Raw genomic sequence first — 21,698 nt, forward strand, 5'->3', positions numbered from 1 at the left:
CGAGGAAGTGAAGCCCAGAGGAGCGAGCCTGGGACGGGCCTAGCTGGGACAGAGTCCTCCCTGCCTCTGTGTTTGGGTGGCAGGCCGATTGCAGACAGGCCAGCCTGCCTCATCCCCAGCCCCACACTGCCCAGGGATGGGTGACCATTTCTACTCTCTACATTCTGTGTGGTTAAGGAGGTCCTTGTGCAATCCCAGGATCCTCTGTGGGAAGTGGCCCGGAAGCCAGGACGCATGGAGCCATATCCCCCTGGGAAAGGCCCAGCCGCCCCCGGGCAGGGCTCCCTGGAGGCGCCCGGGCTCCCCAGAGGCACGGGAGGTGTGCGGGGGCAGCGAGGGGGGAGCACTGCCAGGGCTGAGCACGGCTCCTCTGTCGATAAGAAAAGCAAATCACCTCTGAGTCATGGCCAGGCGCCTCCCAAGAGCAGCTGGCTGGTGCCCAGTGAGGCTGTGCCAGCACAGATGCTGCTGAGAGGGCGGCCAGGGGCAGCCGGGCTCCTTGAGGCTGGACCTCGCAGCGGTGCGTCCGGCCGGGGGCCAGGATATTTCTGTGCTCACTACCAGGAGGACCTTGCTTGGGTTTCCTGGGAGGAACGGCTGCTCAAAGGTTGGGAGCCCCTCCCATGGGGCCTCTAATCCTCACCCTGCCGAGGTGAAGAGCCGACTGTCCCTCGGGCCCCTGGTGTCCCCGAGGCCCCTGGTGTCTCTGAGGCCCCTGGTGTCCCCGAGGCCCCTGGTGTCCCTGAGGCCCCTGGTGTCTCTGAGGCCCCTGGTGTCTCTGAGGCCCCTGGTGTCCCCGAGGCCCCTGGTGTCCCCGAGGCCCCTGGTGTCCCCGAGGCCCCTGGTGTCTCTGAGGCCCATGGTGTCCCCGAGGCCCCTGGTGTCTCTGAGGCCCCTGGTGTCCCTGAGGCCCCTGGTGTCTCTGAGGCCCATGGTGTCCCCGAGGCCCCTGGTGTCCCTGAGGCCCCTGGTGTCCCTGAGGCCCCTGGTGTCCCTGAGGCCCCTGGTGTCTCTGAGGCCCGTGGTGTCTCTGAGGCCCCTGGTGTCTCTGAGAACCCTGGTGTCCCCGAGGCCCCTGGTGTCCCCAAGGCCCCTGGTGTCTCTGAGGCCCCTGGTGTTCCCGAGGCCCCTGGTGTCTCTGAGGCCCATGGTGTCCCCAAGGCCCCTGGTGTCCCTGAGGCCCCTGGTGTCTCTGAGGCCCCTGGTGTCCCCGAGGCCCCTGGTGTCTCTGAGGCCCCTGGTGTCTCTGAGAACCCTGGTGTCCCCAAGGCCCCTGGTGTCTCTGAGGCCCATGGTGTCTCTGAGGCCCATGGTGTCCCCGAGGCCCCTGGTGTCTCTGAGGCCCATGGTGTCTCTGAGGCCCATGGTGTCCCCGAGGCCCCTGGTGTCTCTGAGGCCCATGGTGTCTCTGAGGCCCATGGTGTCCCCAAGGCCCCTGGTGTCTCTGAGGCCCATGGTGTCTCTGAGGCCCATGGTGTCCCCGAGGCCCCTGGTGTCTCTGAGGCCCATGGTGTCTCTGAGGCCCATGGTGTCCCTGAGGCCCCTGGTGTCCCTGAGGCCCCTGGTGTCTCTGAGGCCCCTGGTGTCTCTGAGGCCCCTGGTGTCTCTGAGGCCCATGGTGTCCCCGAGGCCCCTGGTGTCTCTGAGGCCCCTGGTGTCCCTGAGGCCCCTGGTGTCTCTGAGGCCCATGGTGTCTCTGAGGCCCCTGGTGTCTCTGAGGCCCCTGGTGTCCCCGAGGCCCCTGGTGTCTCCGAGGCCCTGGTTCCCGAGCCCCTCCTGCTCCAGGACCGTGTGGCTCTCAGGCTGAGCACCCAGGGCTGAGCCTGTGCCTCAGAGGCCCTCCTGTCTCAGACAGCAAAACAGTAACATGCCCAAGGGTGTGAATGAAAGACATTCCTGCAGTCACCCCTTCTTCGCGGCATCATTCCCCATCATTCCCGGAGCCTGCAGCAGGCCAGGGGAGGGGCCCCGCCCCCAGCTTACTTTTCCTGTTTCAGTCACACTTCTTTCCGTCTAGAATCCCGCCCTCCAGCGTGGCCGTGGCTCTTTTTCATTCTTTTTCAAGTAGAGTTGGTATGCAATATCCGGTTGTCTTTCAGGTGTGCAATATAACGTTTGACAAGGTGCTCACTCCACTAAGTCTAGTAACCACCTGTTGCTGATGCAAACGTATCACAGTGCTATTGACTCCATTTTCCTTTGTTACCCATTGTCCCGCCTGTTTGCCTCCCTGCCGTGCGAGCTGCGCGGTCTCCTCGCCTGAAACTCGGCTTCTGAAGAGGGGCTGGCCTGGCGGCTCCTTTGGAATGAATGTTCATTGGATTCGAGTTTGAGAGTGGGTCCGGGTCACATATCATCATGTGTGAAGATGCTGGGGTGTAGGGCCGCATTTCCTTGGGGTTCCTGAGCTTCCCGGCAGAGCTTCCCCAATTCTGTCAGAGCCTAGTGACCCACCTCGGTGTTCTACACAAGCCAGAGAACCACAGTGTTGCCAGTTTCCTTCACCGGGGTGTCAAAGTGAAAAACAGAGTGAGCCAGCGGGAAGAGCCTTGGGCGGCATCTCTGCAAGCCCAGAGCTTCGAAGATGAGGACAGAAGGGCTGAGAGGGGCGGGAAGTTCACACAGCGCCCCCACCCCCACGGTGGGTCAGTGGCCTCCCCACCCCGGCTGCTCAGCTCTTGAAATAGCTCATCTGGATCTTCCCTCCTGACTCGGCAGGACAGAGCATGTTTGCCCAGAGGCTTAACCCCTTAGTCCCTCTGCCTGGACACATGCCTTTCCCTGGAGAGCTACTCAAGCCATCCGCCCCCTGTGGCCCCTGAGGGCCCCTGCCCCCACTTGACAAGCCAGCCTGGTCAGGCCTGCCGCAGACCAGCCTCAGGGCTGTCCCTTTATGACCCCTTCATGCCACAGGGCCCGGGGTGAAAGGCAAGACCCTTCCCCAAGCCAAAAGCAGTCCTCCCTCTCTGGCTGGTCCTGTCCCTGTTACCCCGCCAACAGCCTGAGACACACAAATGACCCCAGGGCAGGAATGGCCCTGCTATGAATTAGGCCACTCATATCTGGAGTCCAGAGTCACACCCCATTGGCCAGCCTGCTCCTTTGTGTGATGCAGAAGGTTCCCATTTGTAAATTGCTTCGAGTCTGAGTGCCCTCCCACCCAGCTCATCTCTGACTTGCTCTGCAGGAGGAGGTGAACAAGCCTGGCAGCAACAGACCCCTGCGCCCCCCTTGCTAAGTCTTCAGAACCGACTGGCAACAGCCTGAGGTCCCTACAAGGTGCAAGGAGCCCATGCTCCATCTGACACCTACTGGGTGGCGACCAGTCGTAGGTGGCAGCAATGACAGATAAAAGGGGAGGGAAAGCTTGTCGGGTGCAGGGCCATAGGTGCGTGATCTCATTTGGCCTCTCTGACAATCACAGGAGATAAGTGCTCTGTTTTACAAGTGGGAATACGGATGCTCAGCAAAGTTAAGTGTCTTGCCTGAGATCACACCTCTAGGAAGAGGCAGGGTTTGGATTTGGACCCACAATGATCAAACCCTGTCTCTGACCATCAGTAATAAAGATTTTTCTAAAAATCACTTGTATGCAAATATTTAGAGCAGCGTTACTAATAGTCCAGATCTAGAAACAACCCAAACACCCATCCCCATGGTCCCTCTCCACCCCGTTCCCGCTCCACCCCAGGCCTCACCACCCTATTGTCTGTCCATAGGTAATACATATATTCATGTAAGGTCTTTGGTTAATCTCTTTCTACTCCCTTTCCCCCTTCCCTCTGCGATTTGCCGGTCTATTCCATGTTGCCATGCCTCCGGCTCTATTTTATTCATCAGTTTATTTTGTTCATTAGGTTTCTTGTTTGTTTATTTTGATTTTTAGATTCAATTGTTCATAGATGTGTATTTATTGCCATTTTATTGTTCATATTTCTTCTTCTTCTTCTTCTTCCTCCTCCTCCTCCTCCTCCTCCTCCTTCTCCTCCTCCTCCTTCTCCTCCTCCTCCTCTTCTTCTTAAGGAATACCCTTCAATATTTCATGTAATACTGGTTTGGTGGTGATGAACTCCTTCAGCTTTTCCTTGTCTGTGAAGCTCTTTATCTGACTTGCAATTCTAAATGATAATGATAGCCTTTCTGGGCAGCGTAATCTTGGTTGTAGGTCCTTGCTAGTCAGCATTTTGATTATTTATTGCCCCTGCCTTATGGCCTGCAAAGTTTCTGTTGAGAAATCAGCTGACAGTCATATGGGCACTCCCTTGTAGGTAACTAAATGCTTTTTTCTTGCTGCCTTTATGATTCTCTCTTTGTTTTTAACCTTTGCCATTTTAATTATGATGTGTCTTGATATGGGCCTCTTTGGATTCATCTTGTTTGAGACTCTCTGCACTTCCTGGACTTGTAAGTCTATTTCGTTCACCAGGTGAGGGAAGTTTTCTGCCATTATTTCTTCAAATAGGCTTTCAATATCTTGCTTCCTCTCTTCCCCTTCTAGCACCCCATGATGTGAATGTTGTACACTTGAAATTGTCCCAGAGGCTCCTTACCCTGTCTTCATATTTTTTTATTCTTTTTTCTTTTGGCTTTTCTAATTGGGTGTTTTTTGCTTCCTCATATTCCAAATTGTTGAGTTGATTCTTGGAATTCTTTACTCTATTGTTGAATCCCTGTAAATTATTCTTCATTTCTGTTACTGTATGCTTAATTTTTGACTGGTGCTTTTTCATGTCTTTGACATTTTCACTAAGATCCTTGAAAATCTCACCAAGTCCCTTGAAGCTCTCATTAAGATCCTTGAGCATCCTTATAACCATTGTTTTGAACTCTGTATCTAGTAGTTTGCTTGCTTCCATGTCACTGAGTTCTTTTTCTGGAGATTTCTTCTGTTCTTTCATTTGTGACATGTTTCTTTGTCTCGACATTTTGGCTGCTTCCCTGTGTTTGTTTCTATGTATTAGGTAGAGCTGCTATGTCTCCTGGAATTGGCAGGGTGCCCTGTAGGGCCCAATGGCTCAGCCTCCCCAGTCACCTGAGCTGTGCACTCTAGGTGCACCCCTGTATGGGCTGTGTGCATTGTCTTGTTGTAGTTGAGCTTTGATTGCTGTTGGTGTCACTAGGAGGAATTGACCCCCAGGCCAATTGGCTGTGAGGACCAGGTGCTGCTACAGTGGAAGAGCTGCTGTGCAGGAGACGCCCCTATGGAGCAGGACTTGCTTCAGTGGGGCTTTGGTGCTCTCTGAGACTGCCCCTTGAGTGTATCACTCATGGATGGATGTGTAGAGTTGTAATCTGGTGTGGTCTGAAGCTGCCCAATGGGTGCACTGGCTCTGGGGCATCCCAGGAGGTGCAAAGTCAGCCACTGCCTGGGGCCACCCATCAAGAGCTACAGAGCCATCTGCAGATGGCTGCTACTTGTATTGGGCTTGGACATGCCCAGGAGAGGCCAAGCTGTAAAGCAAGTCAGGCTGCTGCTAGTGCAGGGTCTTGGGCCTCTTATTGATATGCATGGGGCACGCTGACACCAGCTGCTGCTTGTTTAAGAGATTTTGGGAAAGTCTAAAGCCTGAACCAGGACAGGCCATTCATATGGAAAAGCTACTGCAAACAGCTTGGGTGGGGCTGCAGATTGGATGGGGTGAGATCTCAGGGAGTCACTAGGACAGAGGGGTGAGCCAAGCTGATGGAAACTCAGATATGGCTACCAGTTAGCTCTGCTACAGGGGAGGTCCCAACACAGGAACAATGACCCCTATGAGCACCCCCATCTGGGAGAAAGCTGCCCCCAGTGCTTACCCTGATGCCAGACAATCCATTTTCTCCCTCAGTGTCCCAGGTTCCTTTCAAGCCACCGCCCCAGTGCTGGAGCTCAGAGGGATTGTGTCTGAGTAAGTCCATGTGCTGGCCCTTTAAGAGGAACTGCTGAGATTCCTGCAGCCTCCATGTCACTCAGCCACAATCCCTGCTGATTTTTACAGCCTGAAGTTTTACAGGGATTCTCTTCCCAGCTCTGGAACACTGGATGTGGGGCTGGGATCCCTTGCTCCTCATAGATGGCCTCTGCAGCCATGATATCCCTCCTGATTAAAAAAATGCCACATGTGGGTGTCAGACCAGCCCATTCCTCCTCCGCCCCTTCTACTGATATTGATGTGCTTTCTCCTTTACTTCTCTAATTGTAGCACTTCTTTTCAGCCAGATTTCAGTGATTTGAATGATGGTTATTCTGTATTTTAGTTCTAATTTTGATGTTGTGGGAGTCGGCAAGTCCACATTTACCTACACCACCATCTTGGTTTTCCATGCATACAAGTCTTCATGGAGACATATGTCTTCCTCTCTTGTGCAGATACCTAGGGGCGGGATTGCTGGGTCATGTGCTTGGTGTGTATTTAACCTAATGAGAAGCTGCCAAAATAATTTTCCAAGTAGTGTTCCCACCAACAGTGCGTGAGCATTCCAGTTGCCCTGCAGGCTTGCCAACACTTGGTGTTGTCAGTTTATTTCACTGTTGCCATTCTTGTGGGTAGGTAGTGGTATCTCTTTGCAGTCTTAATTTGTGTTCAGCTAATGACTAGTGTGCCTATGAGCCATTCCTATTATCTTCTTTCATGAAGTGCCTGTTCAAAACCTTGGCCCGTTTTTCTCTTGGGTTGTTGGTCTTACTGTCACTAAATTTGATGGGTGCCTTTTAACCCAAAATGTGACCTCCCAGTGCTCTGGCTTCTGGAGGCAGCGTGAAGCGGTGTTTAGGAACACAGCCTTTAGCAGACCATCTGAGCGTGGAACTAGGGAGGGCGGGCGGGCGGGCGGGCGTGGGGAGCCATTGTAACAGGAGAGTCCACAGCTGACTGGGAGGCGGGCCCAGGTCCTTGGGCAACTTGTTCTAATCTTAGAAGTTATGCCTCAGCTTTCTGCTGTGGCCTGAAGGACAAACATCCCAGACCTCAGGGCACAGACAGTCACTCCCACTCAGGAAGCAGAAATGGCCCCTGGTGACGGGGATTCCTCTGGGGCTTCCGGCAGTCACCACAGCCCCCAGGACTCTGCAGCCCTGGTGCAGTGGCTCCCTGGGCCCAGCCCACCCCTTGGACTCACAGGGGCCTTCAGTGGTACCAGGTTTCTTATGGGACTGACCTACATAAGAGGAGCACATGACAGGGAGCCCTACACTGACCCTGAAGAGCAATGGAGGGTCGGTTTACCTGCTGGCCTCAGAGCCAACCCGTCTCCATCACCCACCAGCCACACAGGGGCACTTTCCACACTCTCCTCTTTTCCCTAAAAAAAAAAAAAAAAAAAAAAAAAGCCTAGCCCAGCTGGAGTGGCTCGGTTGAGCATAAGCCTATGAATCAGGTCACATGTCAGAGCACATGCCCAAGTTGTGGGCTCGATCCCTAGGAGGCAGCCAATCAATGATTCTCTCTCATCACTGATGTTTCTATCTCTTTCCCTCTCCCTTCCTCTCTAAAATCAATAAAAATATATTTTAAAACAAGTTTTAAAAAACCGAGCTGTCCAGAGGCTGTCCGACTGACCAGGCTGACTTGATCGGCCACTCCGCCTCTGCGCACCATGGGTGGGAGGAGGGAGGAGGAGAGAAAAGCGGGGTGAGCAGCCCCAGCCCAGCAGAGTGGGGGCGCACCCAGCAGGCCCTCCGGCTCCATGCGGCCTCGCTCTCAGCCTGCACTTAGGCTCATCCTCACTCGAGCTTCAAACCCAGGTTTGTCTGCGCTTCAATCCCAAGCAGGTGCTTCAGGGTCCATCCTGGGCCCTCTGCTCCGTCCACTCGGTGAGGGCTTCCCGCACCCGGGGCTTTGTGTGAAATACTTGATGGGCCTCTTAGGAACTGGGAAAGAATGCGAGTCCTGGGGAAGCTCAAGGATCCCAGGAAAGTCCAGGGAAAGGCGGGACACAAAAGTCCTTCTCAGAACCAAGAGCAGAGCCCAGGTGAGAGCAGTGCTTAGCAAACCAGTCTCGGGACTGAGCGAGCTCCCAACACCTTAGCTCGCCAGCCTGGGGCCGGGATACTGTGCCCTGGGACCTCCGGCCTGGGTGGGGTGTCCTGGGACCCTGGGGGTTAGAAGTCACACCTGTAGGAACTGCAAGGCAGAAATCCATGCAGCGCCTCACACAGGCTGAGCTCCCCCACTCCCCCCCAGGCTTCTCTTGCTATGCCAGGCAACCCAGCGGCTATAGTTTCACTAGTTGTACAGCACTTTACAGTTTGCAAAGCACTTTCAGCAATCACACTGCTTAACTGGTGTGCATTGCTAGGCTATCAGGGGTTGAAGTCAGTTATTTCATAGATTATTCCGTTTGGCTTTCCTGTGTGACTCTGCCTAAGTTACTTGCCCTCTCTGGGCTGCAATGAGCCCAGCTGTGAGCAGGCAATACTAGTCCTCCACACAATGACTGAGAAGGGTCTGGAGAGTGGACTTGCTCGGCTCCAGCCAGCTCTGGAATCTGCAGACATTCTAAAGGAAGCCCATTCACTGGGCTCCAGCAAAGCAAACTCGGACGACCTGTAATCTTTCTTTCTTTAAGCCCTAAATGCTTCCAGAAGCCTCTCGTTCCCTGGCCTCCAAGCCCCTTGCCCAGCCCCATTCGGGACAGGGAAGTCCAGGAGGCCTTTGATCCCTGCGCGGCTCTATTTTTATCTGGAATGTGTCTCCCTGCACCGCAGCCCTGGGCGCCTCGAGCCGAGGTGAGGTGCACGGTCAGCAGGATCCGAGCAATAAATAGCAGCAGACAGAGAGACTGATCCCTGATGTGGGCAGGAAGTTAGGCAGATGCACAGACCGATGGGCGGCTGTGCCAGGAGCGGCTCAGCGAGTCTCACCATCCCGCAAGCCGCCCTTGTTCCAGGACAGGATGTTTGCCTCCTGGCGCTCCTAACGTGGGAGTGCTCACTGGTGCGGTCCTGTGAGCTCTGCCCCCGGGCCCTACCCCAGGCCTGGGGCTCCCCGCCTTCAGTGTTCTGGGGAACTCCGGTGTCTTCACTGGAGGTGACTCCCTTTGTGTCCGGTTTGCTGTTCAGGCTGGGACGGGTGAACTTGAACAAGAGCAGGACACAGTAAGAGGACCATCTCTTCTCCAGAGCCCGCTCCCAGGTCTGATGGCCCGTGGCCCCCGCAGTTTCTCCCCATCTCTGAACAAGCCTCTTCGCAGAGCTTGGTCCCGTGTGCTTAGCATCACTGCGGGAGCTCAGTGGGGTGGCATCTGCTCCCCCGCTCTGAGGCGGCACCATAGCAGGACCCCTCACATTCACTTTGGAGGGACACCCAGATCAGAAAGCGTGGAGAGGCCGTGGGGAGGCTTTTAGCATAAAAAGAGGGCCTAGGAAGTGAGTGTGTGTGTGCGTGTGCGTGTATGTATACATCTGTGTGTGTGCATATGTGTGCATGCACGTGTGTATGTGTGCATATGCATGAATGTGTATGTGTGTGTGCCTGTATGCACGTGTGTGTGCGTGTGTGTGGTGCACAGGGGGCGGACGTGCTGCTGCAGGGGTAGCCATGAGCCAGGGAGGGGAAGACAGAGCCGCCCAAACCCTGTGTCTGGGCAGCAGCTTGCCCGGAGGGAGCCTGACGTCTGTGCAATAAATGCCATCATCCTGGTCACAAAAAAGGCCTAATGTCTCTGAGACCAGACGTTTAACAACATGATTAAAACCAGGTGGTTATGTGACCTCACAGACGTGGGGTGGCACTTCCAGCGCTCACCGACTCACCCCGTGTCTGTGACAATTGGCCCAGGGGAGTGAGCTGAGTCCAGGGTGCATCTCGGCCTCTTCAGGGAGCCTGCAGGCCCCTGTGGGGGGACGGTCACTGTAACCCGAGGACCTCCCTGTGGGCAGAGCAGGGCAGGGACCAGCCTGCTTCCTCCCAAGGAAAGGAACATGGTGGGGGAGTCTCCCAGTGAGGACTCTGTGGAGGGAGTGGCATCGCATGCAGCCCCACCGGCCTCACCGAGGGCTCCGGGAAGGGCCCCGTCGCCTGAAGTGGTGACAACCCTTCTAAAGGCCTGTCCTGCACTTTCCATAGGAAAGCACTTCATCCACAGACCCTTTCGGGGGCTGCACTGCCACTGTCCTTGTCACAGCGCAGAAGGCGAAGGCCGTGCCTGCAGCCACTGAGCTAGCAGCACGCGGGGCAGCTCACGGTCGAGTGCAGCAGACAGGGCCTCCTCCGCCAGGCTGCTGCGCTCGCGCTGGGCGTTTATTAATTTGAAAAATGGGTACTGAGCACATCACCACCTGCACACCCTGTGAAGTGGGGGGACGAGGCCATACACATGTGAGAAGCTCAGCGGAGGGCACTGGTCACCCGTTTCATACACTTAAAGGCCCCTCTCTCCAGTGCCTGCCACCGGCATCCCTTCCCACAGCCCCCTTGGCCAGTGCTGCCAGTGATACAACAGAATGAAGGCCCGTCTGCACCCCAGACCCCTGGGCACCCTCCCAGACAGGGCCCGGTTTTATTTCCCTCAGCTCCCCAGAGCCACCCAGGGCCCAGCACATCTTAAAGATTCACTAAATGTGGTAGATTGAGTGTTATTGTTTTAATCTTTGCATGTAGGAGCCAATTGCAAAATGCAGTTCAAAGATCTCATGGTCACCACCTCTGGCTGTGGCCACAGAACAGGTGCCGGCATGGCCCCACCGTGGATGCTGAGCTGAGCCAGTGCCCGGCTCCCATTAACTGCTGCTTCCCCCTGTTTTGCCAGGAAAGACCCGCAGAGACCAATGCCAACGTGGACAGCTCGGCGTCCCCCTCGGTGGCTCAGCTGGCCGGGCGGTTTAGGGAGCAGGCAGCGGCGAAGGAGGTGAGTCAGGCGGCTCGCAGCCCTGCTCTGAGAGGGGCTGGCGGAAGGGGAAGTCTGGGTCAGGCGCAGAAGAGAGGGAGGGAGGAAGCGTGGCAATTACCAAATTAGGAAGAGAAGCCACAGAGGGTCCCCTGCATGTGAGGAATGTCATGGCCACTGCTGGGCCAGGCAGGATCTCCCAGCAGCAGCGAGGCCTCCACTCAGGGCGGGGGGAGCAGGGCCAGAGCCAGCTGCTGGCCAGCAGAGGTGGGGTCTGGGTCCCAGGCCGCCTCCATCACCCACTGATAGAGACCTAGTCGTGCGGGTCGGTGCCAGGCCTAGGCTGGCTCAGAATGAAGACCTCCCGCTGGCTCCTGCCTGGAGCTGAGGAATCCCAGCAGGGAAGCAGGAAACCAGGACCAGGAAAGGGAAGGGACCCAGGGGCCAGTGGATTCTAGAAGAATCCTGCTGGAGAGGACAGTGTGAAAAAGTGTCGTCAGGTGGAGATTCAAGCTAGGTTTTCCCGAGCGCCTGGTCTCACGTGCTCGCTGGAAGTGGGGAAGGGCACCGAGTGGGGAGGGTCTCAGGGCCTGGGGTCAGCGAGAGCGCTCTCCTCAGCCTGGTTTAGGCGCATTTATTTTGCTTTTATTTTCTGGTCTGAAAAAGCCGTCCATCGTTTCTAGACACATGGGAATGGCATGAAGGGCCAGGAAGATGGTATTGGTCAGAGGTGCTGGCGGTGCCGGGGGCTGGACGTGTGGTTTTGAGACATTTCAGGCCAGTGGCTGCAGCAGGCGGGCCCCACAGCCTGGAGGGAACAGGAGCCGGGGCTGACTGCATGTGGGTGGCGGGGAAGCGGAAGTCACCGATCCAGCTAACGCCAGTCTCACGGACATACCACCCCTGCCTCCATCCTTTCCTCCTCCCTAACATCCCTAAAACCACTTCCACTTCCTTCCTCCTCCTCCTCCCTGTTGCCTGACTTGCTCTCTTTTTCTGTGTGTCTGTCCATCACTCTCCCGCCCTCCAGATGCCAGCCAGTAAGCCTGCCAGGAGGAAACCGCCCTGCTCCCTCCCCCTGTTCCCCCCCAAGGTAGAGCTGGGCCAGAACGGAGAGGAGGTAAGTGCTGGGAGACACTGGGTATGTTTTCTTCCTCCTTCTCATAGGAAGGGGGGCAAAATCATCATGCTTAGACACCTGTGCAGGCAAGGTCCCCATTGTAGGCTCAGGGATGAACTTCCTGGATCCTTGTCTGACAATGAGGATTGGTCCATGCCCCCCTACTGAGCCTCATTTGTGGTTGGTCAGGGGCAGGGACGCTGTTTTTCAAGCCTGGGGATTTCAGCAAAGAGAACAGGCCCTGTAGTTTCACCCCACCCCCGCCTGCATCCAAGGGCCCGGAGAGTCATGCTTGCCCCCCAGGTCTGACCTACACGGTCTCGCACGCAGAGACGCACCTGGAGGGAGGGCTGTGCTTACCCTCCGGCCGAACTGCAGCGTGGGAACCACGACAGGCCATGTTCTGGATCACGAAGCAGCCCAGAGCGCACAGCAGGCTCACTGCCCTCAGAGAGAAATCGCCCACGTTACCAGCACAGGAGAGGCCCTCGTGTCATAGGTCATGCCAGCGTTGGAGGCCCAGGCAGGAAGGCAGGACCCAGTCGGCCCCTCGGTTCCTAGTGTGCAGTGCAGAAAGGGTCTCCCACCTCTCGCACCCCTGCCTCTCCCTGTGCCTGCGCAGGCCTGAGACCATGGGGTTACCCCCTCTGGAAGGCACAGCCAAAGGGTGTCTTAATGTGACCACAGACCCTGCCTTGTCTGCCCAGAGAAGGGCTGAAAACACTTCCATCTGAACGATCAGGTCCCTAACTTCTAGACATCACTAGAATGTCCAATATGGACATAGAAACATCCATATTGAGGGTGGACCCTGGCTTTTCTCCACCACCACCTCCCCCCACCCCCACCCTCACTTCCCTTCTCCAACCACTTGCCTGGAGCCACTTAAGTGGTAAAGGAAATGCTGCCCCCTGCTGCCGTTCGCAGGAACTGCATTAGTGGCGGATGTATTCCTAGAGCGGTCTTTCAAGGGCACTTGCGTCCTGAATTAGTGGCTACTTAGAATCCTGCTTTGCAGTTCAATTCAAATCAACAAGGATTTTGTGGATCCTGAGCTGGGTTCCCAGGCCTGTGCTATGGCAAAGGGGCCAGGTTTATGAAATTTCCACTCTTCAGAAGGTAGTGGTCAGCTGGGGAGGAGAAGGGTTCCGAGTACTATGTAAGGGGAGCTTTGTCAGCAGCATCGTAGCTGCCGTTTCTACAACAGCATCTTCAGAAACACTGGCTCCTGGGAAATGTCACCTTAAAGCACAGAGATTAAGGACAACACAGTCTGGGCTGGAAGCTCTTGTACTCACCATGGACACAAGTTCCTTGAAAGACCACTCCTGGAATACATCTGGGTGTGAAGTCACCGGGCCAGGGGCACCCTGGAGTTGCTCGGTGGAGCCTTAGACTCACTGACTCCACCTGCTGTTAGGCCCTGGCTGAGGAGGCTGAGGCGGGGCAGTCGGTGCTTCTGTCTGAAGCAGAATGAGAAGGGGCGGGGGCTCCTGGGTCTCAGCCAGTGACTGTCCCTCGCAGCCCCTCCCCTGAATGCTGGGCCTTACAAAGGTCCCAGGAGCTCAGAGTCCGTCTCCTCCTTCCTTCACTGAAATACAGCCATCTCACTCAGTACAGACCTCAGAACATTCTAGGGGCTGGAGTTATTCTTCCTATGATGCAGGAAAATTAGATCATGGGGGTGAGGGGTACAGACTAGGTGTTGGGCCCCCTATATCTGCCTCGGCCTCTGTTCAACATGAAGTGTCTCCTCCTCCTCCTCCTTCCTTCATTTTTCTTCTTCATCATCATCGCCATCATGCCTACGTGTGAGGATGAATATATCTGTGGAACCAGACTCAGTGGTAGGGATTTTGCACAAAACAGAAAGGAGTTCATCCTTTTGGATAACATCAAATCAAAGCAAGATAAGATTTCTACCTCCATTCATCACAAAAATATTTTCACCTAAAGAGTGCAACTTCGTGCAACCAGCACAAGGCCTGGAATGTGGTACATGTTCCATAAATGTCTGTTCACCAAAATGAATACTCAGTGCTTTGGAAAATAATAATTTTTTGTGGGATTTTCCAGAATACCACTAGTTCAAGGGGGGATTTCCAAAATACCTCTGTCAGGTTTCACTCCTGGTCTGTGGTTTCTTGTTTTGTTTGGGACCCACAGAATGGGATCATTTTGTCCTTTCTCTTTGAAATTCCCTCCGAGTGTTGTTGACGGTCATGAAGTCAGAGAAGTCCCCTCTCAGACACCGTCTGTTCCCTCAAAATGGACATGAGATCATCTTGCTGGTACAGGAGACCTCCTGTATTTTGGGTGTCTTTCCTGCCTGCTCTGATCCTGCTAGGGGAGAGATGGGGTGGGGGGAAGTCCGCCTCACCCAGGCCGTGGGGAGGAATGTGGGCCTCCAAAGCTGAGTGAAACCAACTCGTTCTCCTTCTCCACCGTGGCTTCTGGGTTCCCAGAACCCGGCCTTCCTCCACCCTACTCATTCCGTGGTTTTGGTCCGTTTGCTCCGCAGAAATCACCACCCAACACAAGCCACCTTCCCAAGGTGAAGGTGAAGAGCTCGCCTCTGATCGAGAAGCTTCAGGTGAGTGCAGCACCATTGCCCGTCTCAACCTCTTCCCCAGCCCCACCTCTTCCCAACATCTGCACGTCCCTGTGTCACCTGGAGAGTTGACCTCTGACCACCAGCTAGTGACCACACTGCCCTGAAGGACAAGGGCTCCGCCTGGAGCCAAAGGGCCAAACAAGGTCCCTGTCAAGAATGCGCTCAGGTGTTGACACCTAGCAGTGGTGATGGACAGTGGAGCGCCGCAAGAGTCCTCCGGAGAAGAAACACCCCGGGAATCGCAGGCCCTCTCCCCCAAGGCCTGAAGGCAGCCACCAGCCATGCCAGCCTAACACAGGCTGAAATTCGGCTGCTGGCCCTGGGATGGCCCGACCCCTCCACCGATCACAGTGTGCCCAGAGCCGAGCAGACTTCCCTGGGAAGTAGATGAAGCATACGTCGGGGCAGTGGAGCTCACAGTCTTGTTGGGAGACCAGATTTTCCCATGCGATACAGCAAAAGCCGTGTAGGAGGGTAAATACCGGAGATCTCCATTGTAACTGCCTGGCTCCTCCTGCCCAGACCGGGGTCCTCAGCCGTGGCATTGGCTGCGCTGGATCATTGTCTTTTTTATTTTATTGATTAAGGTATTACATATGTGTCCTCATCCCTCCATTAACCCCCCAACCCCCCCACTCATGCCCTCACCCCCCTGGTGTTCGTGTCCATTGGTTAGGCTTATATGCATGCATACAAGTCCTTTGGTTGATCTCTCCCCTTTCCCCCACCCTCCCCTACCTTCCCTCTGAGGTTTGGCAGTCTGATCAATGCTTCTCTGTCTCTGGATCTGTCCCTGTTCATCAGTTTATGTTGTTCATTATATTCCACAAATGAGTGAGATCATGTGGTATTTATCTTTCTCTGACTGGCTTATTTCACTTAGCATAATGCTCTCCAGTTCCATCCATGCTATTGCAAATGGTAAGAACTCCTTCTCTTTTACCGCAGCGTAGTATTCCATTGTGTAGATAAACCACAGTTTTTTAATCCACTCATCTGCTGATGGGCACTTAGGCTGTTTCCAAATCTTAGCTATGGTGAATTGTGCTGCTATGAACATAGGGGTACATATATCCTTTCTGATTCCTGTTTCTAGTTTCTTGGGATATATTCCTAGAAGTGGGATCACTGGGTCAAATGGGAGTTCCATTTTTAGTTTTTTGAAAGAAACTCCATACTGTTCTCCACAGTGGCTGCACCAGTCTGCATTCCCACCAGCAGTGCACGAGGGTTCCTTTTTCTCCGCATCCTCGCTAACACTTGTCGTTTGTTGATTTGCTGATGATAGCCATTCTGACAGGTGTGAGATGGTACCGCATTGTTGTTTTGAAATGCATCTCTCAGATAATTAGTGACTTTGAGCATGTTTTCATATGTCCCTTGGTCTTCCTTCTGTCCTCCTTCAAAAAGTGTCTATTTAGGTCCTTTGCCCATTTTTTGATTGGATTGTTTATCTTCCTTTTGTTAAGTTGTATGAGTTCCCTGTAAATGTTGGAGATTAAACCCTTATCGGTGATAACTTTGGCAAATATGTTCTCCCATGCAGTGGGCTTTCTTGTTGTTTGTTGATGGTTTCTATTGCTGTGCAAAAGCTTTTTATTTTGATGTAGTTCCATTTGTTTATTTTATCTTTAGTTTCCATTGCCCCTAGGAGCTGTATCGGTGAAGAAGTTCCTTCGGCATATGTCTGAGATTGCGCTGCCTGTGGATTCCTCTAGTATTTTTATGGTTTCCCGTCTTATGTTTAAGTCCTTTATCCATTTTGAGTTTATTTTTGTGTATGGTGTAAGTTGGTGATCTAGCTTCATTTTTTTGCATGTGTCTGTCCAATTTTCCGAACACCATCTGTTGAAGAGACTGTCTTGACTCCATTTTATGTTCATGCCTCCTTTGTCAAATATTAATTGAGCATAGTGGTTTGGGTCAATTTCTGGGTTCTCTATTCTATTCCATTGATCTATATGTCTGTTCTTGTGCCAGTACCAGGCTGTTTTAAGAACAGTGGCTTTGTAATACAGCTTGATATCTGGTGTTGAGATCCCACCTACTTTGTTCTTCTTTCTCAGGATTGCTGCAGCTATTCGGGGTCTTTTTTTTATTCCAGATGAATTTTTGGAAAGTTCATTGTAGGTCTGTGAAATATGCCATTGGTATTTTAATGGGGATTGCATTGAATCTGTAGATTGCTTTGGGTAGTATGGACATTTTGATGATATTGATTCTACCAATCCATGAACACAGTATGTTCTTCCATCTGTTTATGTCTTCCTCTATCTCTTTTTTCAGTGTCCTGTAGTTTTTCACATATAGGTCTTTTACCTCCTTAGTTAAGTTTATTTCTAGGTATCTTAATTTTTTTGGTGCAATGGTAAATGGGATTGCTTTTTTAGTCTCTCTTTCTGTAAGTTCACTATTGATGTAAAGAAATGCCATAGATTTCTTGGCATTAATTTTGTATCCTGCTACATTGCCAAATTTATTTATTAAGTCTAATAATTTTTTGATGGGGTCTTTAAGGTCTTCTATGTACAATATCATGTCATCTGCGAATAAGGACAGTTTTACTTCTTCTTTTCCAATTTGGATGCCTTTTATTTCTTCTTCTTGTCTGATAGCAATGGCTAGTACTTCCAGTACTATGTTGAACAGGAGTGGTGAGAGTGGGCATCCCTGTCTTGTTCCTGTTCTTAGGGGAAATGATTTTAGTTTTTGTCCATTGAGTATGATGTTGGCTGTGGGTTTTTCATATATGGCTTTTATTATGTTGAGTTATGATCCTTCTATTCCCACCTTGCTGAGAGTTTTTATTAAGAAGAGTTGTTGGATTTTGTCAAATGCTTTTTCTGCATCAATTGAAATGATTATGTGATTTTTATCTCTCAATTTGTTTATGCGATGTATCACGTTTATTGATTTGCGGATATTGTAGCATCCTTGCATCCCCGGGATAAATCCTACTTGGTCATGGTGTATGATCTTTCTGATGTATTGCTGGATTCAATTTGCTAAAATTTTGTTGAGGATTTTGGCATCTATGTTCATGAGGGATATTGGCCTATAATTCTCTTTCATTGTGTTGTCTTTATCTGGTTTTGATATTAGGGCGATGCTGGCTTCATAGAATGAGCTTGGAAGTGTTCCTTCCTCTTGAATTTTTTGGAATAGTCTGAGGAGGGTAGGTTTTAGTTCTTCCTTGAGTGTTTGGTATAACTCCCCTGTGAAGCCATCTGGCCCCGGGCTTTTGTTTGCTGGGAGCTTTTGGATGACTGCTTCAATTTCACCCATAGTTATCGGCCTATTGAGATTTTTAGAATCTTCCTGATTGAGTTTTGGAACGTTGTATTTTTTTTTAATATATTTTATTGATTTTTTTACAGAGAGGAAGGGAGAGAGATAAAGAGTTAGAAACATCTATGAGAGAGAAACATTGATCAGCTGCCTCCTGCACACCCCCTACTCGGGATGTGCCCACAACCAAGGTACATGCCCTTGACTAGAATCGAACCTGGGACCCTTCAGTCCGCAGGCTGATGCTCTATCCACTGAGCCAAACCAGTTTCGGCTGAAACATTGTATTTTTCTAGGAATATGTCCATTTCCTCCAGGTTGTCTAGTTTGCTGGAGTAGAGTTGTTCATAGTATTTTTTAACGATCCTTTGTATTTCTGTGGGGTCTGTTGTTATTTTGCCTCTCTCATTTCTGATTTTGTTTATTTGAGTCCTCTCTCTTTGCTTCTTGGTGAGCCTGGCTAGAGGTTCATCAATCTTGTTTATCCTTTCAAAGAACCAGCTCTTGGTTTCATTGATCTTTTGTATTGTTTTTTTTTGTGTGTGTGTGGCGGGGGGGGGGGGGGGGGGGGGTTGGTCTCTATGTCATTTATTTCTGCTCTAATCTTTATTATCTCCTTCCTTCTGCTCACTCTGGGCTTTTCTTGTTGCTCTCTTTCTAATTCTTTGAGTTGTAGAGTTAGATGATTTACCACCATTTTTTCTTGCTTTTTTTAGGCCTGTAGAGCTATGAACTTCCCTCTCAGGACTGCTTTCATTGTGTCCCATGGATTTTGGATTGTTGTGTTTTTGTTGTCATTCGTTTCCAGGATGCTTTTAATTTCTTCTTTGATCTCATTGGTAACCCAGTCATTATTTAATAGCATGCTATTCAGCTTCCAAGTGTTTAAGATTTTTGGATTGTTTTTATTGTAGTTTATTTCTAATTTTATGGCATTGTGGTCTGAGAAGATGCTTGGTATGATTTCAATTTTCTTGAATTTGGGGAGACTTTACTTGTGAACCAATACGTGGTCTATTTTTGAAAATGTCCCATGTGCACTTGAGAAGAACGTATATTCTGTGGCTTTGGGATGCAATGTTCTGAAGATGTCAGTTAAGTCCATCTGATCTAGTGAGTCATTTAGGATTGCTGTGTCTTTGCTGATTTTTTGTCTAGAGGATTTATCCAGTGATGTCAGTGATGTATTAAAGTCCCCTACTATGATTGTATTGTTGTTGATCTCTCCCTTGATATCTTCCAGGAGTTTTGTTATGTATTTGGGTGCTCCTGCATTGGGTGCATATATGTTTACCAGGGTTATATCCTCTTGTTGTATCAATCCCTTTAGTATTATGAAGTGGCCTTCCTTATCTCTTGTTATGGCCTTCACTTTGAGGTCTATTTTGTCAGATATAAGTATTGCTACCCCAGCTTTTTTTTTCATTTCCATTTGCCTGAAAGATATTTTTCCATCCCTTCACTTTCAATCTGTGTGAGTCCCTTGTTCTGAGGTGGGTCTCTTGCAGACAGCATATATATGGGTCGTGATTTTTTATCCATTCAGCCACTCGATGTCTTTTGATTGGAGCATTTAGTCTGTTTACATTTAAAGTTATTACTGAAAGATACTTGTTTGTAGTCATATCTATTTTTGTGCCTGTTTTCCTTCTTACTTTTTTATTTCTTCTTTTTACAGTATTCCCTTTAGCATTTCTTACATTGCTGGTTTGGTGGTGATAAACTCCCTTAGCCTTTTTTTGTCTGCAAAGCTCCTGATTTCCCCTTCAATTTTGATTGATAGTCTTGCTGAATAGAGTATTCTTGGATTCAGTCCTTTGCTTTGAAACACTTTGTATACCTCCTTCCATTCCCTTTTAGCTTGATGTGTTTCTGTTGAGAAATCATTTGATAATCTGATGGAGGATCCTTTGTAGGTAACCCTCTGTATCTCTCTTGCCGCCTTTAAGATTCTCTCTTCATTGTTAATATTTGCCATTGAAATTGTGACGTGTCTTGGTGTGGGTCTTTTGGGATTGATCCTGCTTGGGACTCTCTGTACTTGTGTAACTTTTTTCTTCCCCATATCTGGGAAGTTTTCTGTCATTATTTCTTCAAATACATTTTCTAATCCTTGCTGCTCTTCTTGTCCTTCTGGCAGCCCTATTATACGTATGTTACTTCGTTTCATGTTGTCCCAAAGCTCCCTTAGGCTTTCCTCCTGCTTTTTAATTTTTTTCTTCAGTTGCTGTTCAGATTGGGCTTTTTCTGTACTTGATCTTCTAACTCACTAATTCAGTCCTCTACTTTTTCTAGTCTACTGTTGAAATTTTCCATGGTGTTTTTGATTGTAGCTATATCACTTTTCATTTCTTCCTGATTCTTGCATAGGTTGTTGATTTTCTCATCCATCCGATGTATGAATTCCACAACCATTACTCTGAATTCTTCACATTCACTAATTTCCTTTCTTGGCAACTCCTCATTTTCTTTCCTCTGGGGATTGTGTTGTCTCCCCATTCTGACTATCACCAGAAGGTTCAAACTTCGAGTTGTGTGGACCTGGGCTGTGTGCCGTGGGATCTTCGCACCACCCAAGTGTCACTGAAGTGCTCCGACACTAGGACATGTGGCTGCCGTGGGTTGGTGGGAACCAGGCTAACCCAGGGTCAGTGTTACCAGTGTTCAGTGTGGTCTCGTGTGCACACCTAGAATCACGGACCCCGCCTGCACTGCGCTGTTGGCGTGTGCCGAAAATGAGTCCCCTAGCGCGTGCCAGGAGTCAGAGTTTCCCTGTGTCTGCACCAAGAATCGAGTATCAGAGTCTCTGTTGCCTTGTGCGGCTTCTCGCTGAGAATCAGTGTCCCCGTGTGTGCATGCACCAAGAATTGGAGTCACTGGCTCTTAGTGTGAATGCGCTGTGAGTCAGGGATCCCAGGCGCAACATGGTAAGAAACAGAGTCAAGTCAGTGGTGCTCAGTGCTGCCTCTTGCCGGGAGAATCTGGGTCCCAGTCACCATGGGGGACTGGGTTGCACAGTAGCACTGTGGCGTGCCTGCGCTGTGGAAAACAGACTTCCGTGTGTGCTGCGGAAAACAGGATCATTGTCTTGCATGGGCGAAACTGCCTTGTGCATTGAAAGATGTTCAGCAGCGTCTCTGATCCCTTCCCACAAGGTGCCAGTAGCACTTTCCCACAAGTGGTGACAGCAAAAAATGCCTCCAGATTTTGCCAATTATCTCCTGGGCACAAAATCGCCTACCCCTACCCCAGGTGCCACCACCACTCTAGAATTCTGGAGCTATGCAAGGCCAGGTAACCAATGAGCTAGAGCAGAAACTCACCTTCTCCCATCCCAATTTGAAATGTCTCATCTCCTCTCAACAGGCCAACCTAGCCTTTGATCCTGCCGCCCTGCTGCCTGGGGCCTCACCCAAGAGCCCTGGACTCAAGGCCATGGTGTCACCATTTCACAGCCCACCTTCCACTCCCAGCAGCCCTGGCGTGCGGTCTCAGGCCAGTGAGCCAGAGGAGGTGCCCATCAGCTTCGACCAGCCTCCAGAGGGTAGCCACCTGCCCTGTTACAACAAGGTACTGTCTGGGTCCAGAGTCTGTGGTCCGTCTGTGGAAACGTGGGCACTGGGAGTTCCTGACCCAGTTCCACCCTGTGGTTTTCCCGGAGAGAGGAGGACACATTGGAGCTGTGGTCAGGACTGGTTATTAACAGGAGGAAATGTCCCTGGGCCAAGGTCAGCCCTCTCCCTGCCTGCCTGTCTCCTCCCCGCTGTAACTGTCACCAGAAAGGCAGGCTTAGGGGTGGCGAGCACTATCCTTGGTGGAAGGAGGGTGGGAACTTGGGACTGAGCCCACCTGCACAGAGTTATGTCAAAG

The 21,698-nt window shown here is 51.4% G+C and overlaps 1 protein-coding gene across 2 annotated transcripts in view; it reads left to right on the forward strand.

Moving 5' to 3' along the window:
* Positions 1-21,698, forward strand: part of RCSD1 (RCSD domain containing 1) — a 51,558-nt gene that overhangs the window by 20,892 nt on the left and 8,968 nt on the right. Inside the window, exons 2-5 of one of the 2 annotated variants that reach the window (XM_080648889.1) lie at positions 10,729-10,827; positions 11,837-11,926; positions 14,448-14,519; positions 21,195-21,398. In XM_080648889.1, the coding sequence (XP_080505015.1) occupies positions 10,729-10,827; positions 11,837-11,926; positions 14,448-14,519; positions 21,195-21,398 (465 nt within the window). The remainder of the gene's footprint in view (positions 1-10,728; positions 10,828-11,836; positions 11,927-14,447; positions 14,520-21,194; positions 21,399-21,698) is intronic. The other variant, XM_080648890.1, reaches the window with a different exon arrangement.

This window comes from Plecotus auritus, assembly GCF_963455305.1.
Source record: "Plecotus auritus genome assembly, chromosome: 12".
In the NCBI taxonomy this organism is placed as follows: Eukaryota; Metazoa; Chordata; class Mammalia; order Chiroptera; family Vespertilionidae; genus Plecotus; species Plecotus auritus.